The sequence below is a fragment of the Eubalaena glacialis genome, chromosome 15 (assembly GCF_028564815.1).
Source record: "Eubalaena glacialis isolate mEubGla1 chromosome 15, mEubGla1.1.hap2.+ XY, whole genome shotgun sequence".
Classification (NCBI taxonomy): Eukaryota; Metazoa; Chordata; class Mammalia; order Artiodactyla; family Balaenidae; genus Eubalaena; species Eubalaena glacialis.
The window spans coordinates 83,891,263-83,917,240 of record NC_083730.1 but is presented as its reverse complement, the minus strand read 5'-3'; the positions used below and the strand labels follow the sequence as shown (position 1 = coordinate 83,917,240).

The window sequence follows — 25,978 nt, the reverse complement described above, 5'->3', positions numbered from 1 at the left end:
AGTCTCAGGTATCTGAGTTTTCGACCTGTTTTCAGATTGATTTCCATTCCTGTGCTGTCTTAGGAGGTCTGAAACTAAGACAAGACGATTGTCAAGTGATTTCTAAAATAAAGAAAAAGTAGGCAGATCTCTTTTTCCAAGTGTATCTTGCCACCTGTCCGAGTACCTTTGTGGTTGTGACTTCATTTATCTTGAGCCTTTTGTGCAAGAACCTGGTGCTTAGGTTGTGAAGTACCTGGGATATGGGCAAAGAGGGGTCCTTAATACTGTTACATAATGATGATGCTTGGAAACACATCCCAAATATCATTTGCATTAAAATATTTGCTATTCTGATAAGAACTTTCAAAACAGCTAATTGGGGTTCTCATTATAGCAGAGTCTTTTGCTTTAATAAAAGACCTCATTGCCAGGGATCCTTTAATATACATAAAGCCCTTAAAGTATGTTTTTATTACTTAAAATCCTGTTTACATTCAACTTTTCAAGATAACATCTGTTAGCTTGCAGTAGATCTTGTGCACCTGGTCTTAACATTGAATACTTTACTGGCCCCCAAAGCAAAGTCAAATGCTTGCAGACTTTAGAATTTCAAAAGCTTAATCAGTAACATTTCATGTGTGTGTGAATCTAAAATTATTTTTTTCTCCATTTTATGGGCATATCCTGTATAATTTCCTCGTTCTTCAAAATTCTTATAATTATTTCCATTTCAAAGGAAAATTTCAAGATAGTGTGAAGAGACGAAAACTTGGAGTAATGACTTTTGTTATTAGTAATTAACTAATGGGTCCAGATTCATAAGAATTAATGTAAACGCAGATAGCTTCATTTAGAGAATGTTTCGGTGAGTTGAATGCTGCCTTTTATACGATCAGTTTGTAATACGTTGGCAAATGAATTGGTATAATTTCCAAATGAATTACAATTTTGTTTGAAAGCAGAAATCTTAATAAGAGAATGAAGAGGACATTACATTTGAGCTATTTATATTACTCCACGTTCTCTTCCTATCTTCAATGTATGTGTACACGTTTATGTCATTTTTAGTGAATTTTATGTTCTGCCTTGTTCCCATTAACAATTATATCATGTAAACTTCATTTAAACATGATATCATGTGAACACCTCCAGATATTCACATGCTCCATATTACCAGTCAGTTAAAATAATCATTCAAAACTCAGAGTGTTTGAATTGTTACATTAGTTTTCCTTCTTAGCTAGGGTTCCTGAGCAATCATTTTGTTAATGAGGAAAATACAAAAATTTTTTTTATCCTCATAATAAATTAACGTAAAACTTAAATTGATATTACTTTCCTCATTTAAGGCCGTCAAGACAGTGGTCAGGGGCTTTGTGCTGTACTGAATTTTTCAAATTGTGTTGCCTCGTCACTCTCATTTCTCTAGGCAGAGATGAAGAGCTGCCTTTGTTTGACCTGTCGCACTGACAGATTTCTGATCCCAGCCCACCAGCCATGTGTTTATGTGTGTGACTACTCGGAGCTGGAAAACCCAGGGCCAAGGCTTGGTGGTGGTTTCCTTTCCCAAGAGCCTTAAGGGCTAGTCACGAAGAAACAGATGCCTGTTGCCTTTGGTGCCTGTGCCAAAGTGGTGTCTCCTGTGAACATCTAACATGCATCGGCTCTGTCCTTCCCTCGCACACCTGACCATCTGTTCTTTTGTGTCCAGGAACTGGAGGAGAAGCACCGAGAAGCCCAGGTCTCAGCCCAGCACCTGGAGGTGCACCTGAAACAGAAAGAACAGCACTACGAGGAAAAAATTAAAGTAAAGACACTTTACAGTCTTCTCTGCCCTTCCTCCTATAGCACCATGTAGCTCCTTTCTCTTCCCAGGCACTTCGAGCCACTTCTTGCTAGAACAAAGGACTCTCCGTGGTAAATGCTGTCCTCAGGCCATGGTGGGAGGTCTTGGGGTGTTATCCTTGGGGCGGATTGGATATCCGAAGTTCAAAAATAGTTTATTATTTAAGAAAATTTGATCGTCATGTGTCTCAATTCCATCTTTAAAATGTTTTTTGATCCACTGTCACTGAGTCCATGATAATTTAGATTTAGAGAGATTCACCATCTCCTTGCTTTTAATTTCCTTCTTGCATCTTAGACCTGGAATTCTTTTCCTTTTTTATAAAGTATATCCTTGAGGACTTTCTTTAGTGAAGGTCTGCTGGTGCCAGGCTCTCTGTTTTGTGTGTCTGAAAATGTCTCTATTTCATCCTTGTTCTTGAAAGATGTTTTGACTGGGGATAGAATTCTAGGTTGGCAGTTACTTCTTATACTTTTTGAAGATATCATTCCATTGACGTTTGGCTTTTATTATTGCAGTTGACGGTCAGCTGTCAGTCTAACTGTTGCTTTCTTTGAAAGCAGTCTTTCTTTTTTCTTTTAAAACTTTGTTTTATCTTTAATTTTCTGAAGTTTTACTGTGATGTGTCTAGATGTGGAGTTATTTTTATTTATCCTCCTTGAGATATACTGGACTTTGGAGTATATGTATATATTTCTAAAAATCAATTCTGTAAAATTATTGGTTGTTATATCTCAAGTATTGTCTCTTCCCCTTCTCTCTTTCCTTCCCTTATGAGAATTTGATTAGACATGTGTTAGATTACCACCAATCTATCCTTTTTTTTTTTTTAATTTATTAATTTAGTTATTTATTTTTGGCTGTGTTGGGTCTTCGTTTCTGTGCGAGGGCTTTCTCCAGTTGCGGTGAGTGGGGACCACTCTTCATCACGGTGCGTGGGCCTCTCACTGTCGCAGCCTCTCCCGTTGCAGAGCACAGGCTCCAGATGCACAAGCTCAGTAGTTGTGGCTCACGGGCTTAGTTACTCCGCGGCATGTGGGATCTTCCCAGACCAGGGCTCGAACCCGTGTCCCCTGCATTGGCAGGCAGATTCTTAACCACTGCGCCACCAGGGAAGCCCTTTTTTTTCTTTTGTATTTTCCATTTCCTTGTCTTCTGGTGCTACATTCTGGTTAAGCTCTGACTGATTTTCCAGTGTACTAATCCTTACCTGTCTAATTTGCTGTTAAACCCATCCATTGAGGTATTTTTAAATTAATTAATTAATTAATTTTTGGCTGTGTTGGGTCTTTGTTGCTGCGCATGGGCTTCTCTCGAGTTGTGGTGAGCGGGCTTCTCATTGCAGTGGCTTCTCTTGTTGTGGAGCACAGGCTCTAGGCACACGGGCTTCAGTAGTTGTGGCACATGGCTCAGTAGTTGTGGCTTGCAGGCTCTAGAGTGCAGGCTCAGTAGTTGTGGCGCACGGGCTTAGTTGCTCCACGACATGTGGGATCTTGCCAGACCAGGGCTCGAACCCGTGTCTCCTGTATTGGCAGGCGGATTCTTAACCACTGTGCCACCAGGGAAGTCCCCATCCATTGAGTTTTAAATTTCAGTTATTGTATTTATTTGTTTCTTGACATTCTGTTTGGTTCTTCCCCAAGTTTACTAGATTATTTAAGTCAATAACTTTCTATTTCCTGCATTGATTTGAAGCTTATCCTCTGTTTCTTTAAACGCATTAGCATAGTTGTTTTATCATCTGTATCTGATGATTCCAGTATCTGAAGGTCTGTTTCTTCTCTGTTGTTTCTCTTGGCTCTTTTCCATGGTGTCTCTCTTTTTTGTGTGCCTGGTCAGCTGCTCGTTTTCCTTGGAAAATTAATAATGAGAATTCTTTGAGGCCTTGAATGAAAATGTGTGCCCACCTTGTGGGTGGCCCTGGGCTTTGACTTCTTAGTCTTCTTACCCTTTGGGGCAATTAAAAATGAAGCTCAAGTTTATCTGGTTCAGCAAATGCCTCAAGTTCAAAATAGCTGGGTTTCTGCTTTCACTTAGATTTTAGTCTGTAATTTCTTACTCTCTTGCCAACTTTTAGGTGCTTTTGGGAAAATGTTTTCCATATTCTATCTAGCATTTTAAATCATTTTTCATAGAAGAACTGGCCTAAATAGTCCAGCCTATCATATAAAATAATAAATTCAATTATTATTTTACTTACTGAAATTATTATTTCAATTCAATTATTATTAATAAGTTCAGTGATCAGAAATGACTGCCAGCCTATCTATTTCCTTTTGAAATCACATCACATTTTCATCATGATTTTGGACTGAGCCTTTAACTAATTCTTACGTTCTTGAGAATCAGACGTTGTTCATTCCCATCTCAAATATTGTCTCTTTCCCTTCCAAGTCAGACAGTGAAGGAGGCTTTTAATTTTTGTGATGATCATGTTATTGATTTGGTTGGTATTCTCAAAGAGTTGGCTGTTCCTTTTCTGGAGAACCACACATGTACATGCTCACACAGCATCTTCACCATCACTACCCTGACACTTTCTTTCTTTTACCCCTCGTGCTACTTTTGGTTATTTTTCATTGAAAGAAATACCAGGAAAATAACCCAGAAGGGACCACACCGTGTTTTAGTGTGACCCTCTACTTCAGTGCATTTACCTACCAGTCCTTTTGGTTTGAGTTCTTACTGGTGTCCAGACTTTTATCCTTGAAATAAACTGACTTTCAGAAAATTATGAGAATGTATACAGTAGTCCACTGGTATCTTTGCATGATGAAAATAACCTTTGCAAATCCATTCTGTAATTTGGGTCAGTATATTGACTTTTCTGTCAAAAAGCCATGTTCTGTCGATATCTTCAATTGATATAAATGTCTACAGTGGAATCTCTCATTTCAAACAAATTCCTTGCTTCCCTCCCATGCATCTTCTTGTTCATCCTCCTGTCAGTTTAACCCAATCAAAGCCGGGAGGTGTACATCCTTGAGAAAGACTTGTTCCTTGTGGCTCACACTTACCTATGTTGGTATCCACCGCTGCCAAAGTGGAGGTCTTAGTTTGAGCAGAGTCATCCTGAAAATGTGCTTCATTGCTTTAGCACCACATGAAAAAAGAGCATTCCTGGTCTAGACATTATGTGGTCTCTGCTACCTTCTAGATGGCAAGAACTTGGCTTTATAGATCCTAGAGAATGTTAGGGAGAGATGTGTTTTCTTCTGTCTTCCCTCCTGGCATCTTTATGAAACCATTTCTTTTTAGTCTGCTCTGCTTTGTGTTCCTGTTCCATTCCCTGTGAGGCCATTTTGGTAATAATTGTGATCATACCCCAGATTCTGTCCTTTTCTTGTTCATAATTTTAGAATTGTGCCCTGACATCCAGGAGAGCGGGCCACTTATCCTCTTGAGGTTCGTCCCTTCTCCCATGACCCTGTCCTCCACCTCTTATTCCTCTCTGCCAACTCTCACTCTATTTTTTTCATCAGTCAGTTCTAGTTTAAAGCCCTCTTTGAAATCTGTTCTTTCCCTTCTTTATCATGTGGACCCCCTCCCTGTTCATTGGCTCTTTTCAGGGACTGTGTCCCCATGAGCTACAAAGGGCCCATCACAATAGATAATGTGGGAAAGGCAGATTTCAGTTCCCATCTGTGACCCCAATTCTTTGGGCTTTCTTCCCAGTATCAGATGCAGCCGCCATCATTCAGAGAAGCACAGTGATGAGAAACACAGGGTCTTGGTCAAAGGCTCGGCAAGTTATGATGTCACCTTCCTTTTCTCCTCTCTTTTTCACCAGTTGTTCTGGCAGCTGGTGGGGCTGTGTGTGTCCCTCGCAGAACAGTAGATCAGCTGGTGGATGGTGACACCATTACTGTTTTATTTTTTCCTCTTGGGAACAGTAGGTGCTTACAGTGGCATTCTCAGCACTGAGAACACATGATTTCTCTTCCCCTGGGAAAGATTTCTCTTTCCAGTGACTTTTTATTTTCACCCCCAGCTGGATCAGAGGAAAGAATGGAGGAAAGAGACCTTTTTTTTTTTTTTTTTTTTTTTTTCCCCTTTCCTTTATGCTGTCTCTTCAGTCTATTGACTCCCCACCTACTTTATTGGTGGGCAGAATCCACTCGTCCCTGGCTGTTTCTGAACATCAGCCTTGGTCACACAGACTTCCTCGCTCTTCAGCTTTCCATCTCTCCACACACAGCCTGGAGATAACGAGATTAATTTTGTACAAATTAAGAGCAAGCAGTGTTCTGAAAACTACTGGCGCATTGACTACGATAACATTGCCCCTAGGTAATAGCTGCAAATCGTAAGATCTCTAGAGAGATCTTTTTTTTTCCCCTCTCATTCTGGAGTCCACCTCCCCTTTGGCTATACCTCTCAGGTCATTTTGGCTGCTGATTTAAAAATAAGTTCTTAGTTCATGTCCTCCGGTTACTTGCCATTTGATGGTCATACTTGACTTCTTAACCTCATCCTGGCTGATAGACAGACCCCCGCTCCCTTGCTGTGCCCCGGAGTTGGGGCAGCGTCGCTTCTCCATTGCTTTTCCCCTCCTTTCCTGTGTTTCTCCAGTGCCTCTGGTTAGTCTGCTCTGCTCAGGACACTAACTTCTCCTTTTGTTTTTCCTCAGGTGTTGGACAATCAGATAAAGAAAGACCTAGCCGACAAGGAGACTTTGGAGAACCTGATGCAGAGACACGAAGAGGAGGCCCACGAGAAAGGCAAGATTCTCAGCGAGCAGAAGGCGGTAGGTAGACAGAATCACAAGGCCGGTCTCCAAGGGCGGGTGTGTGAACCACGCCAGGAGTCCCCCACCGGAGAAGAGTCCATTTGGTCCGTTTTATCCCGTGGAGTCTGCTGCTAACAGAAAGCTCTCCCTGCAACCCCTTCTCGTAAAAGCAGCGGCAGTGGTGGCTCGGGGTGGCCAGTTTTGCCCTTCTCGCCCTTCTTTAAGAACTCACGCTGACCTGCGTCAACTAGAGCCCTGTTGTAGGCAGATGTTTCAGAAACTTGCAGCTTAAAAGTTTCCCCTGTTGTCCTTGTTAATCTACTTATTATCTCAGACCCTACTGAGACTTTTCACAACAGGATCTCTAAAGGAGGGTCCTGGGAAGTGATATTTTTGACCAGCACCCCGCCCCTTTCCTGCCCTGGCCAATTCTTATGTTTCATTAAGTTGGGGAAGCTTTGATGCAGAGAATCTAGGACAGTAGGGGCTGGGTGAGAAGGAATCACCCAGAGAACGAAAAGCTCGTGGGTGATGAGAAATAGGAACTTGCAGATGCAAGTTTAGAGGCTCTGGCAGGCTCAGGGCGCATGTGGAAGACACGGGGATTTAACGAGGCCTGTCAACTCACGGAATGCCAGGTTCCTCAAGAGGTCCTCTCGCGTGTGCTTACTGCAGGCCCCTTAGCTAGTGAGGGGATATGCAGTCTCCGTTTGATAAAACAAATGAGTGCCATCATTGGAGCAGTGAGATCTGCGCTCCTCGGGGTACAGGCTAGTTGAGTCTCTGGTCCGATGGCCTGCCTTTCACATGACACTTTTCCCCACTCACGTGGCCCACTTCCCTCTCATTCCGGTGTTACCGTCTGTGTGCGAGGCTCCAAAGATCCCCCGTGTTTCAGATGATCAACGCCATGGATTCCAAGATCAGATCCCTGGAACAGAGGATAGTGGAATTGTCGGAAGCCAATAAACTTGCGGCAAACAGCAGTCTCTTTACCCAGAGGAACATGTAAGTGTTCACATTCTAGCTGTGTGCTTGATTCCGCTTTGGTCTTCTCTCCTGGCCACAAACTCTGTTCTTCTGTCTGGCGGAGCAGGAGCGGATTTAACGACTCCTGTGGCGGGGCCCGGCCTCCGTATATTTACGTCATTTTGCCCTCTCTGAAGTGGTCTCACTCTACCCGCCCTCTCTTTTGAGCTGCGTTTTCTTAAATGCTTCAAGTTACCATCCCATCACAGAATGTTTTGCTCTCTCTAATGAGGTAATTTACAGTTTGCTTCTGGAGACCTCATTCCCCAGACTCGCCTCCTGTAATCAGCCAGAGGTGATCTCGGGTGTGCCCAACTGGGCCATCCATTTCGCTGTTGTGAAGTTGGGCCCTTGGGGGTGAGCTTTGGGGTTCAGCAAGGACTCTCCTGTGTTCCGGGAGCACTTTGATCTTAATCTTTTCCCCCAAAGAATTACACAATCTCCTTAAGAGATCTTAAACACTCCCATCTTAGTTTAAACCAGCTTGGTAGGCCGCTGTCCAATCTTTGAGTCATTCCAGCTTCTGAGCGGCCTGGTGAAGAGGTGAGCAAGGTCGACAGAGAAGTAGAAGGAGTAGCATTCTTTCTCCTCATCGCCCTCTCTTCCCCAGGGCCTGTCTTGGTGAGTTGTGAGGGTGCTCCTGTACTCTCAGGAGGCCCTTTCTGCTCTCCTGTACAGACTGGAAAAATAAAAAGGTCTACCAAAGGAGTGAAATGATGGTATCTCTTGCATCCCCCTTGACCATACTTAATGCCATTGACGAGGGACTCTGAGCAGTGGGGACTGAATGGGCCCCAGGTCCCCGTGCTGGGGCCATGCACGCGAGGCCGGGTCAGGGCGGCGCTGACCTGGGAACGAGTGTGGTCCGCTTGCTGAGACGCACCTCTCGCCCCGCTTCTGCCCGTCCTTCTGAGGGGACATGCTCGCCTCTAACGAGACTGTGATTTTGCTTGGCTCCTCCCACCACCCCCACCAGGAAGGCCCAGGAAGAAATGATTTCAGAACTCAGGCAGCAGAAGTTTTACCTGGAGACACAGGCTGGGAAACTGGAGGCCCAGAACCGGAAGCTGGAGGAGCAGCTGGAAAAAATCAGCCACCAAGACCACAGCGACAAGAATCGCCTGCTGGAGCTGGAGACCAGGCTGAGGGAGGTGAGACGGAGGGGTGATCTCCCGAGGCTATTTGTTGGAGGACCCAGGGGCCCCCAGTCATCCAAGCATCAAGCACAAATCAGTACTTACATGAGAGCCATTGTATGTGGTGGTGAAGAGTGCAGACAGGGCCATGGGGGTCTGCGGTAGAATTCCACTTCCCCTTTTTAGGAGTTTGGTAACCTCAGGTGGGGCAAGCTACCCTACCGCCTCTGTGCTTGAGTTTCCTCATCTGTAAAACGGCCATAAAAACGTATCTCCCTCATGGGGTCACGTGAGGATGACGTAAATTGGTGCATCTTCAAATGGGGGCAAAGTGATTCCTCCCGTATCCTGATTCATCGAGGGTCACATGACTGTGTCCATGCAAGGAGTTTAGCACATAGTACGGCTTAATGACAGTGACAGAGGCCCCCCCCGTGACAGTGGGAGACTAAAAGAGAAATCTAAACTTTAGGTTTGTCTGATGGAAGGTGATTCGCTTCAGAGGTATTGGGTTGGCCAAAAAGTTCGTTTGGGTTTTTACATAAGATGGAAAAATCCAAATGAACTTTTTGGCCAACCCAATATAAGGGAGCTGGGAAGGGCAGCCAAGTTTGGGGAGGGAAATACCACACATTTGGTTGCGAACCTTTTGAGGTTGACTGACTGAAGCTGTGACTTGACATGGCTCACTGTGTATTTATCAAATGCCTGCTGTGTGCCAATTAGTAGCCAGGTAGGCAGTGGTGACAAGACAGACCCATCCCTGATCTCGGGGGCTGTCAGCCTAGCAGGTGGGTTTAGCTGGCACTGCCAGAGGCAGGACCGGAGTTCAGGAGGGCGGTCCTTGCAAGTGGGACATCGTGGCTGGGCGTAGAGACACGGGGCTCAAATATTTGTGATGGAATTCTTCATAGTGGAGATGATCTCTCTTAAGGCAAAGACCGTTAAGCAAACAGTCTTTAGTTAAGGACCAAACCTTGAATTCTGACGCTTAGGAATGTCTTCATTTGTACTGGAGTATTAAAATGAGGCCACTTCTCCCGAGGGCAGGAGTTGTCAAGGTGTGGACCCCTCTCTGTTAGGACCACATGGCCTGTGTGTTGAAATGCAGATTCCTGGGCGGCTTCCTCCCTCAGCTTTTTGAATGGAATCGGGGTGGGGTGGGGGTGAGGAACAGGGATTTGCATTTTTAACCAGTGCCCTGGGTGATGCTTATGCTTCCGGAGTTTGAGGGCCATTGTTCTAGGTTATCCAGAAGCCTCAGGCGGTGGTTTTACTTTTCTAATCCAGGCGATATTTTTACTCTTCAGTAAGTTTAACCACACTTCCCTGTAGTGTCAGCCTTAGGAGTGTGAGTGTAAATAACTCGGATAGATTTCTCTGAGCGTGGGAACGCTGGCTGGCTGTCTTTTGCTTTCCCTTCCCACAAATGTCTCTCTTGTGTGTCTGCCCTGTAGCTGTAGCTCCTCTGGGCATTAACCTGCCACAGGGAAGGCGTGTTGCTTTGTTCTCCAGTCAGTATAGCCAGCCCCACAGGGGTGGTGGGAGAAATTTAGGATGCTTCCTGAGGGGCTCAGGGCTGTAAATGCTCCAGGGGAGTCTGGAGTTTAGCTTTATTTATTTATTTATTTTAAAATTTTTATGGGAGTATAGTTGATTTACAATGCTGTGTTAGTTTCTGCTGTACAGCAAAGTGAACGAGTTATACATATATGTATAGCTACTCTTTTTTAGATTCTTTTCCCATACAGGTCATTACAGAGTATTGAGTAGAGTTCCCTGTGCTCTATAGTAGGTCCTTATTAGTTATCTATTTTATATATAGTAGTGTGTATATGTCAGTCCCAAATCTCCCAATTTATCCCTGTCCCCCTTTCCCCCTCCCCGGTAACCATAAGTTTGTTTTCTACATCTGTGAGTCTATTTCTGTTTTGTAAATTAGTTCATTTGTACTATTTTTTTTAGATTCCACATATAAGTGATATCATATGATATTTGTCTTTCTCTGACTTACTTCACTAGTATGACAATCTCTAAGTCTATCCATGTTGCTGAAAATGGCATTATTTTGTTCTTTTTTGTGGCTGAGTAATATTCCATTGTATATATGTACCGCATCTTCTTTATCCATTCCTCTGTCGATGGGCATTTAGGTTGCTTCCATGTCCTGGCTATTGTAAATAGTGGCGCAATGAATATTGGGGTGCATGTGTCTTTCCGAATTATGGTTTTCTCCAGATATATGCCCAGGAGTGGGATTGCTGGATCACATGGTAGCTCTATTTTTAGTTTTTTAAGGAACCTCCATACTGTTCTGCTTAGAGGCTGCACCAATTTACATTCCCACCAGCAGTGCAGGAGGGTTCCCTTTTCTCCACACCCTCCCCAGCAGTTATTGTTTGTAGATTTTTTGGTGGTGGCCATTCTCACCCGTATGAGGTGATACCTCACTGTAGTTTTGATTTGCATTTCTCTAATAATTAGCCATGTTGAGCATCTTTTCATGTGCTTTTTGGCCATCTTTGGGGAAATGTCTCTTTAGATCTTCTGCCCATTGTTTGATTGGGTTGATTGTTTTTTTGATGTTGAGCTGCATGAGCTGTTTGTATATTTTGGAGATTAGTCCCTTGTCAGTCACTTTGCTTGCACATATTTTCTCCTGGAGTTTAGCTTTAAATCTAGCCAGGTGATCCGCCTTCTCTTTGCCACCTGCTGCCATTGAGATTGAGGGTAGAGGCCTCAGCCTCGGGTTTGACCCGCCTGCAAGGGTCCTGGGCGTCCTTCCCCCCAGCCCGTGTGTGCAGTGTTAGCAGTTTTCCAGCAGCTTGTGTGGCGCAGGGCCCCTGGGTTCTCCCTGCATCAGACAGCATCCTGCTCCCCAACTTCCTGCTGGCGTGTGACAGTGATGTCACCGGCCTCTCATGGTTTTGCCAAGTGGCCTTGGGAGTTTTCAGGCATGCTAGCAGAGTCGCAGCCTCCTCCGACTGCCGGCATTTTAATAAGACCAACAGTAAGTAGTTAACCCTGCCACTTTTTAGCTGTGTGACGTCTTCTCAGTTCCTGAATCTCTCGGGGCCGCAGTTTGCTTGTCTGTAAAATGGAGGTCATAGTCATACCATCCTTGTTGGGTTGTTAGGGAGATGAAATGGGTGAAGACAGTGCCTGGCACGCTGTACATGGGCACTGCACCTGCTGCTGTCACATCATCGTTGTCACCACCGCCGCAGCCATTGTCCCCCTCGTCATCCTCACTAGAGAGAGAGCATAGCCTTGGCTTCAGCTGCCGTGGACTTGTTAAGGGCTCCCAGATCCAGCCGACCCGCCCAGACCTGTCTCTTGAGTTTCCGACCTGTTGTCCCAGTAGACATTGGACACCTCCACTCAGATGTCTCCCTTGCAGCTCAAGTTCAACGTGTCAAGAGTGAATTTCTTGCCCTTCTCCTCAGATTGGCCCTTCCTCTCCTGTTCCCTGTCGTGGCCAGTGGTCTCACTGTCTGTGTAATTCAGATGCCCAGCAACATAGGTGTCACCTCTGGCTCCTCTCTCTCCTTTGTTCTCGGCCCCACTCTGAGTGAACCACTACATCCTGTTGGTTCTCTGGGCTAAATCTTTTAAAATCTTTCTCCTCTTCATGCCTATGGCCTTTGGGACTTGGGTGTCACCTTTTCCAGGGAGCCTTCTCCGTCCCCCTGGAGCTGGATGGGATGTCTCCTTTGGGTCCCCGTGGCCTTTCATGTTTAGCTTGTACCCTTCGCTTTCAATGGGCTCTCCAAGGGCAGCAAGCATCTCTTATTTGCTTGGCATCCCCATGTCTGACACAGGGTCTGGTCCCTAGGACAGCTTGTCAGTGTTGGTGACGTCAGCAGATGTGCCAGGGTCTCCCACATCTCCACGCCTTGGACGTCTTTCTTCCTCTGCTTGGAATTTTCTTTCCCTTCTTAGCTGCTTGTTTGGCTCCTGCATTCTTCAACACAGAGATCCCCAGTCACCTCCTCTCCCCATCTGCTGTGTTCCCATCACATCCCTGCATCTCCTGACCATTGCACTTGACCACAATGTATGGCTATGGTTGGTTTTTATTTTTCTCCCCAGCTTGAAGGCAGAGACTGTTTTTCATCTCCGTATTTCCTTTTACGCAGAATTTTCCAAGTAAATTTTTCTTTTTCTTTTTTTTATGTTAATAGTGACTACCTTTAATATTTATTTATTTATTCATTATTTATTTATTTATTTTGGCTGCACTGGGTCTTAGTTGCAGCATGCGGGATCTTCAGTTGCAGCATTCGGACTTCTTATTTGCTGCATGCGGACTTCTTAGTTGCTGCATGCGGACTTCTTAGTTGCGGCGTGCATGCGGGATCTAGTTCCCCGACCAGGGATCGAACCTGGGCCCCCTGTATTGGGAGCGCAGAGTCTTACCCACTGGACCACCAGGGAAGTCCCAAGTAAATTTTTCTTGAATAGACGAAAGGTTGAGTAGATAGATGGATAGATGGGCAGATGGAGGGAAGAATGATTAGTACACAATATGACCTTAATTTGGGTTACCTAATCAGAACAAATCAGAGCAGAAATATTTAAAATAAGTAGAATTCAGTCTGTTGTTCCACTTGTATTCCCATTGTAAAGGTGTCCTTGTTACTAATACGATGTTATTTATATCTGTTTACTTTTAAATGTTTTTCTAATAAGAACAATTGTCATCATTTTCATAGGGGATTCTTGCTGTGTGGTTTTTTTTTTTGAAGCTTTCCCAAGCATTCGAATATATGAAAGGAAGGGATGGTTTGTATTGATAATATACGTTGTATATACTCTTATGTGTTCTCACTCCTGTTGATTTTTGAGACTTATCGAAGTCAGAGCTGTTTTATTGCATTTTTCTTCCTTCTCGGTTGAGTGCTGAGAATTTGATTCCATGACCAAATTTAAGATGCAGATTGCACGGCAGGTTGCATCTTGGCTTTCTCTTCAGTTAAGGTCAGCGAGCATCTCTCTCTCTGTCTCAGGTCAGTCTAGAGCATGAAGAGCAGAAACTGGAGCTCAAGCGCCAGCTCACGGAGCTGCAGCTCTCTCTGCAGGAGCGCGAGTCTCAGCTGACAGCCCTGCAGGCAGCCCGGGCAGCTCTGGAGAGCCAGCTCCGCCAGGCAAAGACGGAGCTGGAAGAGACAACAGCGGAAGCAGAAGAAGAGATCCAGGCGCTCACGGTAGGATGAGTGTGGAGCTGAGGATATTTGCTCACCCCTAGAAATGCCAAGAGAGAAAAAATAAACCAGAGAGATGCTTAATGGGCAGAAAATTGGCTTATGTAGGCTGCTTCCTCTTTGGAATTAGTAAACTAGATCAGTTGGGCAATATCTGAGCTTTCCTAAGGATCTTGAAAAGGTCCTCCTTTATTTATGCATTTCCCTTTTTTAAAAATAATCATCACTATATTTTAAATTTCAGTTTAACCAAAGTCTGTTTACTTGGGTCTTCTACTTTAGTTTTCAATAAACATTAAAAAAATAATAATGTTATATCTTACAGTAGTCTTTCTACCATATTTCTGTTTTTGTTTTGTTTAACCTCATTTGTGTTCCTTTTTTTTTTTTCAAGCTGTAGATTCTGTTTTGGGTCTTATAGTATGCATTTGGTAGGTTCTGGATGGAAATGATTCTAATGAATGAGAGATTGTTTCTCTAAAAGGGACCTGGCTTCCCTGCTCTTTCTGAGAGACTGGTTTGCTCACGTGAAGAGTGTTCTCAGGAGGTATATTGTTGGTGGTGGGTGGCCCCTGGATTTAGACCTTAGTTCTTTCTGCAAGTCTCAAAACGTGACTTCGTTGGCCAATCTCCCACAGTTGATCCTTCTCACAGGGACTGACCCAGGCTAACAAAACTGACAAGAATTTTATATGTAAAAATGCCAATTTACCAGCTTTACAGAGGGAAATACAACCGCCAGGTTGACCAGGATAATCTTCACATTCTTCCCCTTCAGAGAAATCTACTTATAAATCCCATTTCTCTTGGAAGGCTGCTTGGTGGACCTGGACTCTGGGCTTAGAGAGCTGAATGAGTTTAATGGCTGGTATCAACCAAGTGCATACATTTCTAATGGTAACATACTGTACTTGCCAAGCGGACGGGCACACTCATGCCTGCTGGTCAGGGTACCCCCTTCTGTGGGCAGGGCACAATGCAGCTGATGTTCAGAGTCTTTCTCAATAAGGTACCCAAATGGGCATCTTATTCATTCTGATTCATTTTGGATCCTGTCCCCATCTCCATCAGCAAACACCTCTAAACATCTCTTAGAGTAGGGTTACTTCTGCAGATGATCATGCACTTTTGTTGCTTATGATTTACCCTGTTTAAAAGTAATACGTGTATGTATGTATATATACATATATATATACATATATATATATATATATATATATATTTTTTTTTTTTTTTTTTTTTTTTTTTTAACTAATTTCCTTCTTAGAGGTTATCTACCACTGTTGGGTTTGGGGACCAAATAGGGAACATGATCTGAGAGTGCCAGGGTCCTTATGGACCAGTCCAGGATACAGGGCCTTCCAGGATTCTGGGGATACAGAGTAACTCCTGTATAGAAGATGCTTGTGCATCCTAGATTTTCCAGGACTTATGCCAAATTCAGATATTGGTTGCAACCTTAGTTTCCATTGTTTTCTCTATGAAAACGCTCATTAAATGATGCCATGTGCCCCCAGTATTTGGTTTGGAAAAAAATAGTGTCTCTGTTTATATTCTGCCCTGTTTCAAAAATGGATTGGAAACAGTTTGGAAAGATACGAAACAGTATAACAGGATAGAATAAGAAAGAAAAGTCTAAGAGAAAAGAAGTCATAGAAGAAAAAAATGGAGGTAAGAATGAAATGAATATATACGCCAAGAAGGCGTATACGCTTTCTGGAGTGGGGTGGATGTGGAGAGAGACAGCCAGATAGCATTTCTTAGCTGCTAAAAGAGACACCTAAAATCCAACCACTATTATATTTAATGCCTTGTATATTAATATTTCCCCCCACATGAACCACCCCAGCTCTGAAAGGAGGAGACGTCAGTCTAATCTGTACTTAATGAGTCCTCACTGTGAGCCTAGTGCTGTGTCTTTAGCTTTTTCTCCCCAGGGGACTGGCCTGTAATCCCTCAAATCCTTTTACTCTGGAGTGGAGGAGAGGGAAGCATTTACCTCTCTACTCTGTTGGAATTGGGAGGGAGGCGGTGGTCACGCGTCTTACCCTGCCCGTTTGGAAGGAGGAGGGTATACAATAGAGCTTGTGTCGCTGCTGTTTATCTGTGGGGAAATTAGTCTTTCAGTCCTGTCTTGCTGCTGGTCGGAATGTGCTGTGTCTAATGGCTGCTGGACGCCTGCACGGCAGCAAGTCACGACTTAATTTAGTCAGATGAGATCACTGCCTCAGAGCATCTTAAAGAAAAAAAAAAAAGAAAGAAAGAAACGAACCTCCCTAGGTCTGGAAACTAGGGCTCTACGACTCTCACAGATGAGGATCCCTTGGAAAGTAGGGCTTGTTCACAATGATGACAGGAAAGTGCCTTTGGTCAAACAGCTGTTTGTAAGCCCATCATGCAGGAATCCAAACCTCACATCAATTTGCCTCAGTTCAGTTTGAAGGCTGTGGGTTTTTCCTCTCCCCTCCTCTTGATTATGTCCCATAAATCTGGTCATGGACCACAGGTGGCTGTTGCCTGAATGTCTTTGTTGAATTTGTTCCGAAGAATGTATTTTCTGAGAGAGAGAGAGAGAAAATGGTCACAGATGCAGTACCCTGACTGTCCCTCTCTCATTGTTCTGGTCCAAGTTCAGACCCAGCGTAAGCATCAATCAAATTCAATCAGCTGGATCTAAAATGATCTCCTAGGAGGCTTGTTTGCTTCATAGCAGGCTGTTTTATCAAGAAAAGCAAATAGTCAAATGGGCTATTATTGCTTTAATTCTAAGAGGTGGCCACCTCCTCACCTGGGATGGGAGCAGTTACCCTGTTTGGCTTCTGCCCCTGGGCCAAAAATAGATGGAGCACGGTTAAATGGAAGCTCTCCATTGAAGAAGTGTGACAGGGGCCGCCAGTCGCCATTGTTGGTCTTCCTCAGGCTTTCTTTTTTCCCACTCTCCCTTTACCCACCCTGTCAATTGCATTTGCATTGAAATTCACTGGCCATTAAAAGCTGAGATTGAGTCAAGGTGGACAGCAACAAGAGAGTCAGATTTAAACAAAAAGCCATGCTTTTAAGATGCTTCAGTGCTTATTGGTGGAAGAGAGAATTTTCCACCTGGAATTGAAATTTATGACTCCATGTAGAGACTTCCCTGGCGGTCCAGTGGTTAAGACTTCGCCTTCCGGCACAGGGGGTGTGGGTTGTGGGTTCAATCTCTGGTCGGGGAGCTAAGATCCCGCATGCCTTGTGGCCAAAAAACCAAAACATAAAACAGAAGCAATATTGTAACAGATTCAATAAAGACTTTAGAAATGGTCCACATCAAAAAATCTTTAAAAAAAAAAAAAAAGACTCCATGTAATGCCTTCTTCTGTGGAAGAGAATTTGAGCATGCACACTTCATTGCTTGCAGACGTGCGACATGATGGGAGCGTTGCTCTGAATGGGGCCGCGGGGTGGAGGAACCGTGTGGGCTTGGCGCCCACCAGCATGGCCCCACGAACACGTTTCATGTCCCTGCCCTCACGTTCTTTTACTGATTTTGTTAAATGACTAATGCTGAATAATCAAGTCAAAAGCTAGAGACATTCGAGAAAGGGATCCTCCCAGCAGAGCGTGATGGTGGGATCCCAGAGTCATCCTCTTTGATTTGTTAAAATCATTAGTCAATGCACGCTCTCTTTTACATAACTATCAATTGTTGTATTGAATTAGTAACCCATCGGCATGATAGGCAAGATGTGAAATTGGGTCACCTAAGGTGACAGTGTTGCTTGGTGCCTGCCTTCCCAGGGAAAGGGGTGGATGCGTGGAAGCCTGTGTTCTAGGATCCTGACCGTGGATCCCAGAAGGCAGTCAGACATCTAAACACATGTTTCCTTTTCACAGTTCTACAGGCATTTTCTCTCATCAAGGTTGCATAATAATTCTCTTTTCTTCATTCCTCTTGTAACTTTCCTTAAAATTAAAGAAGACATAAGTACTCCCCAGAGTGAGTGCCTCTCTGGTTTCCAGGATGCAGCCTGTCCATTCTGCCTCTTGCCACCCAACCCCTAGCTCAGTGGTTCTCAAGTTGAGGGGGTCTGTGGCTCCATGGGGGGTCCCCAAGTTCAGGTTATTTTCATAATAATACTAAGCTGTCATGTGGCATTTTTCATTGTGTTAACATTTGCACCGATGGTGCAAAAGCAATACTTTTATTTTAAAAGAAATAATAAATAAATATTTGAAAAAATCTGCTTTAACTTCTAATGTGGTTAATAGAGATAGATATAACTCACATAAACAAAAGCCCTTTGGGGTCCTCAGTAATTTTTAAGAGGGTAAATATTTATTCCCTGTAGCTTCTAACACCTAATTAACACTCAGATATTACATTGAGAGAATCCAAAGCTTGTCTTACATATTTTATTACCTTTATATATAATGTGACCTTTTGCTTTTTGTGCATTTGTTTTACAACTTATTTCAAAGGAACATAAAACATGTTTCTTGCCATTTTAAAGCTCACATCAGTTCAATGATTGTTACAGTACTTCCAGCAGTCACAACAGTCACAACTACATTTTGTGTTTATATTTCAGTCAATCATAAAAGCCATAATGATGGTAGTTCCTTACATTATACCCTCAAAGAGAATTGTCATTTGATGTGTCAGAGTGATCCAAAGGCCTCATGATGGTAAATTATAATAGAAATATTAGTGATTGAAATTTCAGACTACTGTGGGGCAGTTAGGCAAGTTTCTACTGGTGTGGTGTTATTTGGAAACTTTGCTGTTAGTCAGAAAGTGGAACAGGTCTTCTATCCCTCAGTCTAGGCCAGAAAGCTTTTTTATAATCATTGCTTAGGCTTTGAAGAAGTTAACTCCACCTTCAGCTTCCTGTTTCTGTCTGAGTAATTTCACACCAAATAGTCATTTAGAGTGGAGGTTGGCAAGCTATAGCCAGTGGGTCAAATTTAGTCTGCTTCCTGTAAATAAAGTTTTATTGACACACAGTCACACCCATTTGTGTACATATTGTCTGTGGGTGCTTTTGTGCTGTGAGGGCAGAGTTGAGTAGTGGTGACAGAGACTGAGTGGCCTTCAAAGCCAAAAATATTTACTATCTGATCCTTACAAGAAAAAAGTTGTTCATTCCAGCTCTAGAGTTTACTAACCTAAGGATTCTTCCTCTAGGATACTCACAGATGAGATTCATCAGTGGTACAAATAGCCACGTTCCTAGTTTGGATAAATAGTATTCTTGCCCCATTAAATTAATAAATCTCTCATATCATTATTAGGCAAAAAACAGAGTTTTGGGGAAAAAATTATAATCTATTAAATTAGTTCATGAAAATCGGGGCTAATTATTTGAGTTGATTCTAAGTGATAACTCTTAATTTATGAATCTGTAAGTCCATCTGTGCAATTACTGATTTTTGTTTTGTTTTACCATTTTTCCAGTCCTCTTCATTCTTTTGTGTAGATTTAAATCTCTGGTTGTCATCTTCTGCCTGAAAGACTTCCTTTAACATTTCTTATAGTACAGGTGTGTGGGTGGCAAATTCTTTCAGCTTTTATGTGTCTGGAAAGGTCTTTCTTTCACCTTCATTTTTGAAAGATATTTTTGCTGGGTATAGAATTCTAGGTTGACAGATTTTTGTTTTTGTTTTCCTTTCAGTACTTTAAAGATGTTTCTCCCCTGTCTTCTAGCTTACTCCCCTCCAAAACCCCTCCAACCTCACTGGGAGAAATCTTTCTTCTCTTTGTTTCTCTATAAGTAACTTGTCTTTTTTCTCTGGCTGGTTTTAAGCTTTTTCTCTTTATTACTGGTTTTAAGCAGTTTGATTATGATGTGATTTAGCTTAATTTCCTTCATATTTCCTGTGCTTAGGGCTCGTTTAACGTTTTGCATCTATGGATTTAGTTTTTCATTGACTTTGGAAAATTTGTGGCCATTATTTCTTCAAATATTTTTTTCTGTCTCACTCCTGCACTCCTTCAGGGACTTTGAGTACATGTATATCAGGCTCCTTGGAGTTGTCTCACAGCTCATTGATGCTCTGTTCATTTTTTAAGTCTTTTGTTTTTTTTTCTTTGTGTATTTCATTTTGGATAGTTTCTGTTGCTATGTCTTCAAGTTCACTAATCTTTTTTTCTGCAGTGGCTAATCTGCTGTTATAAACTTAAAATATAAATCTATGGCAAAATAGACATATTTAGAGAATACATCACAGCTAAATTAGGTGCTGAATTTTTTTTTAAAATAAATTTATTTATTTATGTATGTATGTATTTATTTTTGGCTGTGTTGGGTCTTTGTTGCTGCATGTGGACTTTCTCTAGTTGCGGCAAGTGGGGGCTACTCTCCGTTGCGGTGCACGGGCTTCTCACTGCAGTGGCTTCTTGTTGCAGAGCACGGGCTCTAGGCACACGGCTTCAGCAGTTGTGGCACTCAGTCTCAGTAGTTGTGGCACTCGGGCTCAGTAGTTGTGGCTCGCGGGCTCTAGAGCGCAGGCTCAGTAGTTGTGGCACACGGGCTTAGCTGCTCCGCGGCATGTAGGATCTTCCTGGACCAGGGCTCGAACCCATGTCCCCTGCATTGACAGGCTAGGTGCTGAATTTTTTGACTTACTTTTCTTATAGACCTCTTTCTTTTTTTAAAAAAATTGAAGTATAGTTGATTTACAGTATTGTGTTTCTGGTGTACAGCAAGGTGATTCAGCTACATTTTTTAAATATTCTTTTCCATTTTGGTTTATTAGAAGATATTGAATATAGTCCCCTGTGCTATACAGTAGGACCTTGTTGTTTATCTATTTTGTATGTAGTAGTTTGTATCTGCTAATCCCAAACTCCTAATTTATCCCTGCCCTTTCCCCTTTGGTAACCATAAGTTTGTTTTCTATGTCTGTGAGTCTGTTTCTGTTTTCTAAATAAGTTCATTTGTCTCGTATTTTAGATTCCACATATAAGTGATATCATATGACATTTGTCTTTCCCTGTCTGACTTACTTTACTTAGTATGATAATCTCTAGGTCCATCCATGTGGCTGCAAAAGGCATTATTTCATTCTTTTTTTATGGCTGAGTAGTATTCCATTGTGTATATACCACATCTTCTTTATCCATTCATCTGTTGATGGACATTTAGGTTGTTTCCATGTCTTGGCTATTGTAAATAGTGCTGCTATGAACATTGGGGTGCATGTATCTTTTTGAATTAAGAGTTTTCTCTGGATATATGCCCAGGAGTGGGATTGCTAGATCATATGGTAGCTCTATTTTTATTTTTTTAAGGAACCTCCATAGTGGCTGCACCAATTTACATTCCCACCAACAGTGTAGGAGGGTTCCCTTTTTTCCACACCCTCTCCAGCATTTATTACTTATTAATCTCTGATAGAGATGAATATTTTTTATTTTTTTTAAAGCAAAGGGCCACTTTTTCCTCTGCCTCAAACTGGATTCTTCTTTGGGCTTTCATAGCTAAGCAAATGGTGCCATAATCTACCTTGTCTTCCAAATCAAAAGTCTGTTAAGGAACCCTTGGCCTGCATGTCCATCAGCAAGTCTTATTACCTGTGCTTCCAAAAGAGATCTCACCTCCATCCACTTCTCTGCATCTTTTGCCACATCCAGCTCCAAGCCACCCTCCTCTCTTCCTTTAATGGCAGCAGCAACCGCCTCAGTGGTTTTTGAACTTCCTTCTACATTTGTCCTGTTTTGATCTGTTCTTCCTGCAGCATCCACAAAATGACAACCAGGCCATGTCACTCCGCATTTTAAAACCTCTGTTGGCCTCCAATTAATTGCATTTTGAATGAAATCCAAACTCTTTTCTTGGCCTTCAAGATTCTTGGTCTGGGCCTGCCTCTCTACCATCAGCTTTGGCCACATTTTCCCTCTTTTGCTCTTTGGCCACAGAAGAATACATTTTACCTTGCAGTCTCATACAAGGGAGCCTATATACTGAGTTTCAGTGAGTTTTAAGGTAGATAATCAGGATGCATCTTATAGCCTGTATATGATTCTGTAGTCATAAGGACATAAACATGTCATAGTTTCATTGGCAGTACTTCTTTTTCTTAATGTTACGTAAAATTGTGGTAAATCTTACAATTGATAGCAACTTAAACTTGATGACTTATGGTATCTGAAACAAGTTTCCAACAATGGTGCTTACCTTTACTCTCCAAGGTACATTCTGATGTTTTCTAATCTATCCTGTTTATTCCATTTCATTGGATAAAACAAACCAAAAAAATCTGACTTGACATCTTTGCTCTTGAGTCACAGCTTGAAGTGTAAAAAACTGCTCTAGCCACTCAGGTCCTTTTTTGTTCCCCAAATGCACCAAACCCTTTCTTGCCTCAGGGTTTTTGCAGATGCCGTTCCCTCTACTCTTTTCTGTGCTTTGCATGGCTGACTCCTCATCATCCTGCAGATTTCAGTTTCAATGTCAGCTCTTCAGAGAAGCCCTCCTTGACTGACCCATCTAAGTGAGTTCTTTTTCTCCCCCCTTATTCTTTTTCCCTAGGCCCCGTTCGTTTCCTTCATAACACTTGTCACTGTTTGTAATCCTGCCCTTGTTTATTTTCTACCTGTCCGCACCAGAATGAAGGTGAGGCCAGATATGCTGTATCTTGCCATAGTGTCTGCCATGTAGTATGTACTCAAAATATCCTTGTCAGCTGAATGAATGCTACTGGTTTAGAGCGCCTCTGCCTTGGTGAAAACCTTTATATTTACTTCAAGGTCTACGTAGGGTTTCTGAATCTCAGCAGCTTTGGATTTAATTTTTTAGAAAGTCCCTACTTTGTCCCGGCTATTGTCCTGTATATGTGTGTTTGTATCTTTCTTGGGAGAAGGCTTGGCGGGGGTGGGGGGCAGTGGTGGACAGCCAATTGGAGGGAAGAGGAAAAGATTAAGAATGGGGAGGAAGACAAATAAAGGAGAGTAAAACTTCATCCTATGTTTTTTTCCTTTCTTCCACTAGTCCCTAGTTTTAATCTGAATGTTAAATATATATTTGTACAGGGTGTGATGTGTGGTCTAAATAGTTAATTGTTATTACTAGGCATTGTGTATTCCTGTAACTTTGCTTCTCCTGTTGGGTATGACTTGATTAATTCTTTGCAAAAAAGGTGCTGGGGCAGCTGCAACAGTGTTCTTGGCTTTTTTAGATAAATTGCGATTTTCTTTATTTGACCCATAGCACGTAGAATTGTATTCCACCCTATGAAAAATTTATAATCAACTTCTTACCTTTTAGGCACATAGAGATGAAATCCAACGCAAATTTGATGCTCTTCGTAACAGCTGTACTGTGAGTATTAACCAAAGATGATGAAAATAACATGAAACTAAAACTGAGAAGGAAAGAGGGACATCTCATTCTAATATCAGTGACTGATTTTTGATATAAACTTTCAGCTTGAAGCAGTTAATGCGGTCAAACTGATTTGGAAGTTTCTGAGCCTCAGATAACTTCAGTGTTTTGTGTTCCTGCCAGTTTAAAAAAAAATTAAACCATTCTTTGTGTTTGGGGATGGCTTGTTGGAATGGTCAAAATAATTCTCACTGCAGAACCACTAATAGATCTCAGTAGCTGCAACAAAAGTCCCATTGGAGCTCCCCTTCCTTCTCCAATCTAGAAGGTTCTGTCTGAGACTGGCCCCAGATGGTAAGGGGCAGTTAGACATGTCAGGCTTCTCCACCCTGCTGCCTCTACAGAGAGGGAAGACCAACAAGTTCTTCTCCTGGGGAATCTAGAAGTGTTAACTTCCTAACAGGCAAAATCTGGCTTCCTAACATGCAAATTCATAATCTAGGACTCTTTGGGAGTCGTTATTTCTATTGAGAGAAGTCAATTCCAGGAGCAGATAAGCATCATTCATAGGTTATATAATAGGGTAGGATCAGTGGAAACTCAGAGTCTATTTTTGATCAGAGAGAGGGACTAAAATAGGCCCCTTTCAGAAGGGAGGGATGTTGTCCTTATTCATGGTTCTACCTCCTTTCTTTGGTCCTTTCATCGCTCTGTTACCTCCTTAGTCAGTTCTCAGTCAGCTTGTCTCCATTTGTATTGTTCGCATCTGTAAATTTCCAGAAACACCCCTCCACCTCCTATAGGCATATTTTCTTTTCTTGTAATGAACTCCTTCTTTCCTCCTTACCTACTATAAATGGGACGTTAAGTCCTGGTATATGCTCCCCCTGCTTGCCCCCCGCCTCATTTAGGTATAAAATGCACACAATAAAGTACATGAAGTGCAACTAATATTAAGCATATAGCTCGATGGATTTGTATGTGTATAGACAACTTGTGTAACCACAACAAAGATCAAGATACATAACTTTTCAGCTCCCAGAAGGTTCCCTCCTGTCCTCTTCCCATCAGCATCCTTTGCCCTAAGGGTAACCAGTATTCTGACCTCTGATACCACACCTTAGTTTTGCCTGTTCTTGAACTTCATATAAATGGAATCATAGAAGATGTGGTCTTTTGGGTTTAGCTTTCTTTGTTACTTAAATTGTCTCTGAGGTTCATCCATGTTGTTGCATCCATCAAGATTTTGTTATTTTTTAATTACGGTGTCGTGTTTCCAGTGTGTGTATAGAACTGAAGTTTGTTTATCCATTCTCCTGTTGATGGATGTTTGGGTTGTTTCTGGTAGGAATAAAGCTATTAGGAACATTCTTGTACAGATCCTTTGACGGCTTTAAGGCCTTGTTTCTGATGAGCATATACCCAAGAGTGGAATAGCTAGGTCATGGGACGTGCCTCTGTGTCACTCTAGTAGGTACCTGGCAGATGGAATTTAGGTCTATTTCCTGTTGCCAGTGGCTGGATCTAGGGTGAGCCTGCCTTAGCATTATCTGTTGATTTCTTCCCTTCCTTGAGGAATTGATGCATTCTGTTCCTGTACTCTCTTGCCTTACTTTTTTAGTTTCTTATTTTCTTGGTTTCTTATTTTACACAAGAGTTATTTGCTTATATTACATACATGCTCATAAATGATCACTGAATAAAATATAGATCATTTTAGGAATGTGACTTTTTTTTTTAACATTACTATTTTTTCCTAAAATAAACTTGGATGCATTTTAAATGTGTACATCAGTAATCCTGTTCCATTCATCTGGAGTTTTCTTTTCTCCTTTTTTGGTCTTTTTTTTTTTTTTTACAGCTTTTTTTCTTTTTACAGCTTAAGGAATAATCGGAGTACAATAACTTGATGAGTTTTGAAATGTGTGTATATTTGTGAAACCAGCAAAACAATCAAAATAACAAACACAGTCATCACCCTCAAGAGCTTCCTTGTGTGCCTTTGTAATCCTTCCTTCCCCCCATTTTTAAAATCGCAAGTGTAGTTTTAATAGAATATACCAATATGTAGAACAAATTTGGTTACTTTCTTACGTAACTTTTGTACTCTCTTTATCCCTCACATTTGCTTTTTCTGGCACAGTGACTTCTAATCCTTCCTTTACTTACCCCTGGCATTCTGTGGAGAAGCCTTTGGGGGCCCCTCCCAGTGGGAGGGTAGCTGGGTAGCTTGGGGGTCCAAACCACACGCTCTGGAGTCAGATAGACTGGTTCAGATTCTAAATTGGTCTCTTGGTAACCTATGTGATGTTACACTCCTGAGGCTCCATTTCTTTGTCCATGAAATGGGATGACATTGTATGTCCTCAATTCCAATATACCATTGATTGTAAGATGCATAATTCATTTAATTACTGCTCTTTGCGGGGCTGGGTGAGGGAAGAGAGACAGCTGCTTAGTTGCAATATACATTCAGATTTCAGAAACAGTAAAACCTAGGAAACACTGAGTCATAGAATCCGAAACTTGGTAATAATACCTACCTCATGGGGGTTCCTGCAAGAATTAGATGGTGCATCGGTGTTTGTACAGGACCTGGTCCACGGAATGCGCTAATCAGTGTTGGTTGCTATTATCATTTTATTATATTGGATTTACCACAGAATCTTGTGTAGAAAACGGTCCCGCTCCTTAAAAAAGTTTGAAAACCACCACTTCAGAACAACACTTGGCAGCAATGGTAGATCTCA

At 42.4% G+C, this 25,978-nt stretch overlaps 1 protein-coding gene across 2 annotated transcripts in view; it reads left to right on the top strand.

Moving 5' to 3' along the window:
* Nucleotides 1–25,978, top strand: part of CIT (citron rho-interacting serine/threonine kinase) — a 168,353-nt gene that overhangs the window by 99,382 nt on the left and 42,993 nt on the right. For both annotated transcript variants that reach the window (XM_061170160.1, XM_061170159.1), the window contains 6 exons: nucleotides 1,694–1,789; nucleotides 6,459–6,575; nucleotides 7,456–7,565; nucleotides 8,563–8,737; nucleotides 13,732–13,929; nucleotides 23,172–23,225. In XM_061170160.1, the coding sequence (XP_061026143.1) occupies nucleotides 1,694–1,789; nucleotides 6,459–6,575; nucleotides 7,456–7,565; nucleotides 8,563–8,737; nucleotides 13,732–13,929; nucleotides 23,172–23,225 (750 nt within the window). The remainder of the gene's footprint in view (nucleotides 1–1,693; nucleotides 1,790–6,458; nucleotides 6,576–7,455; nucleotides 7,566–8,562; nucleotides 8,738–13,731; nucleotides 13,930–23,171; nucleotides 23,226–25,978) is intronic.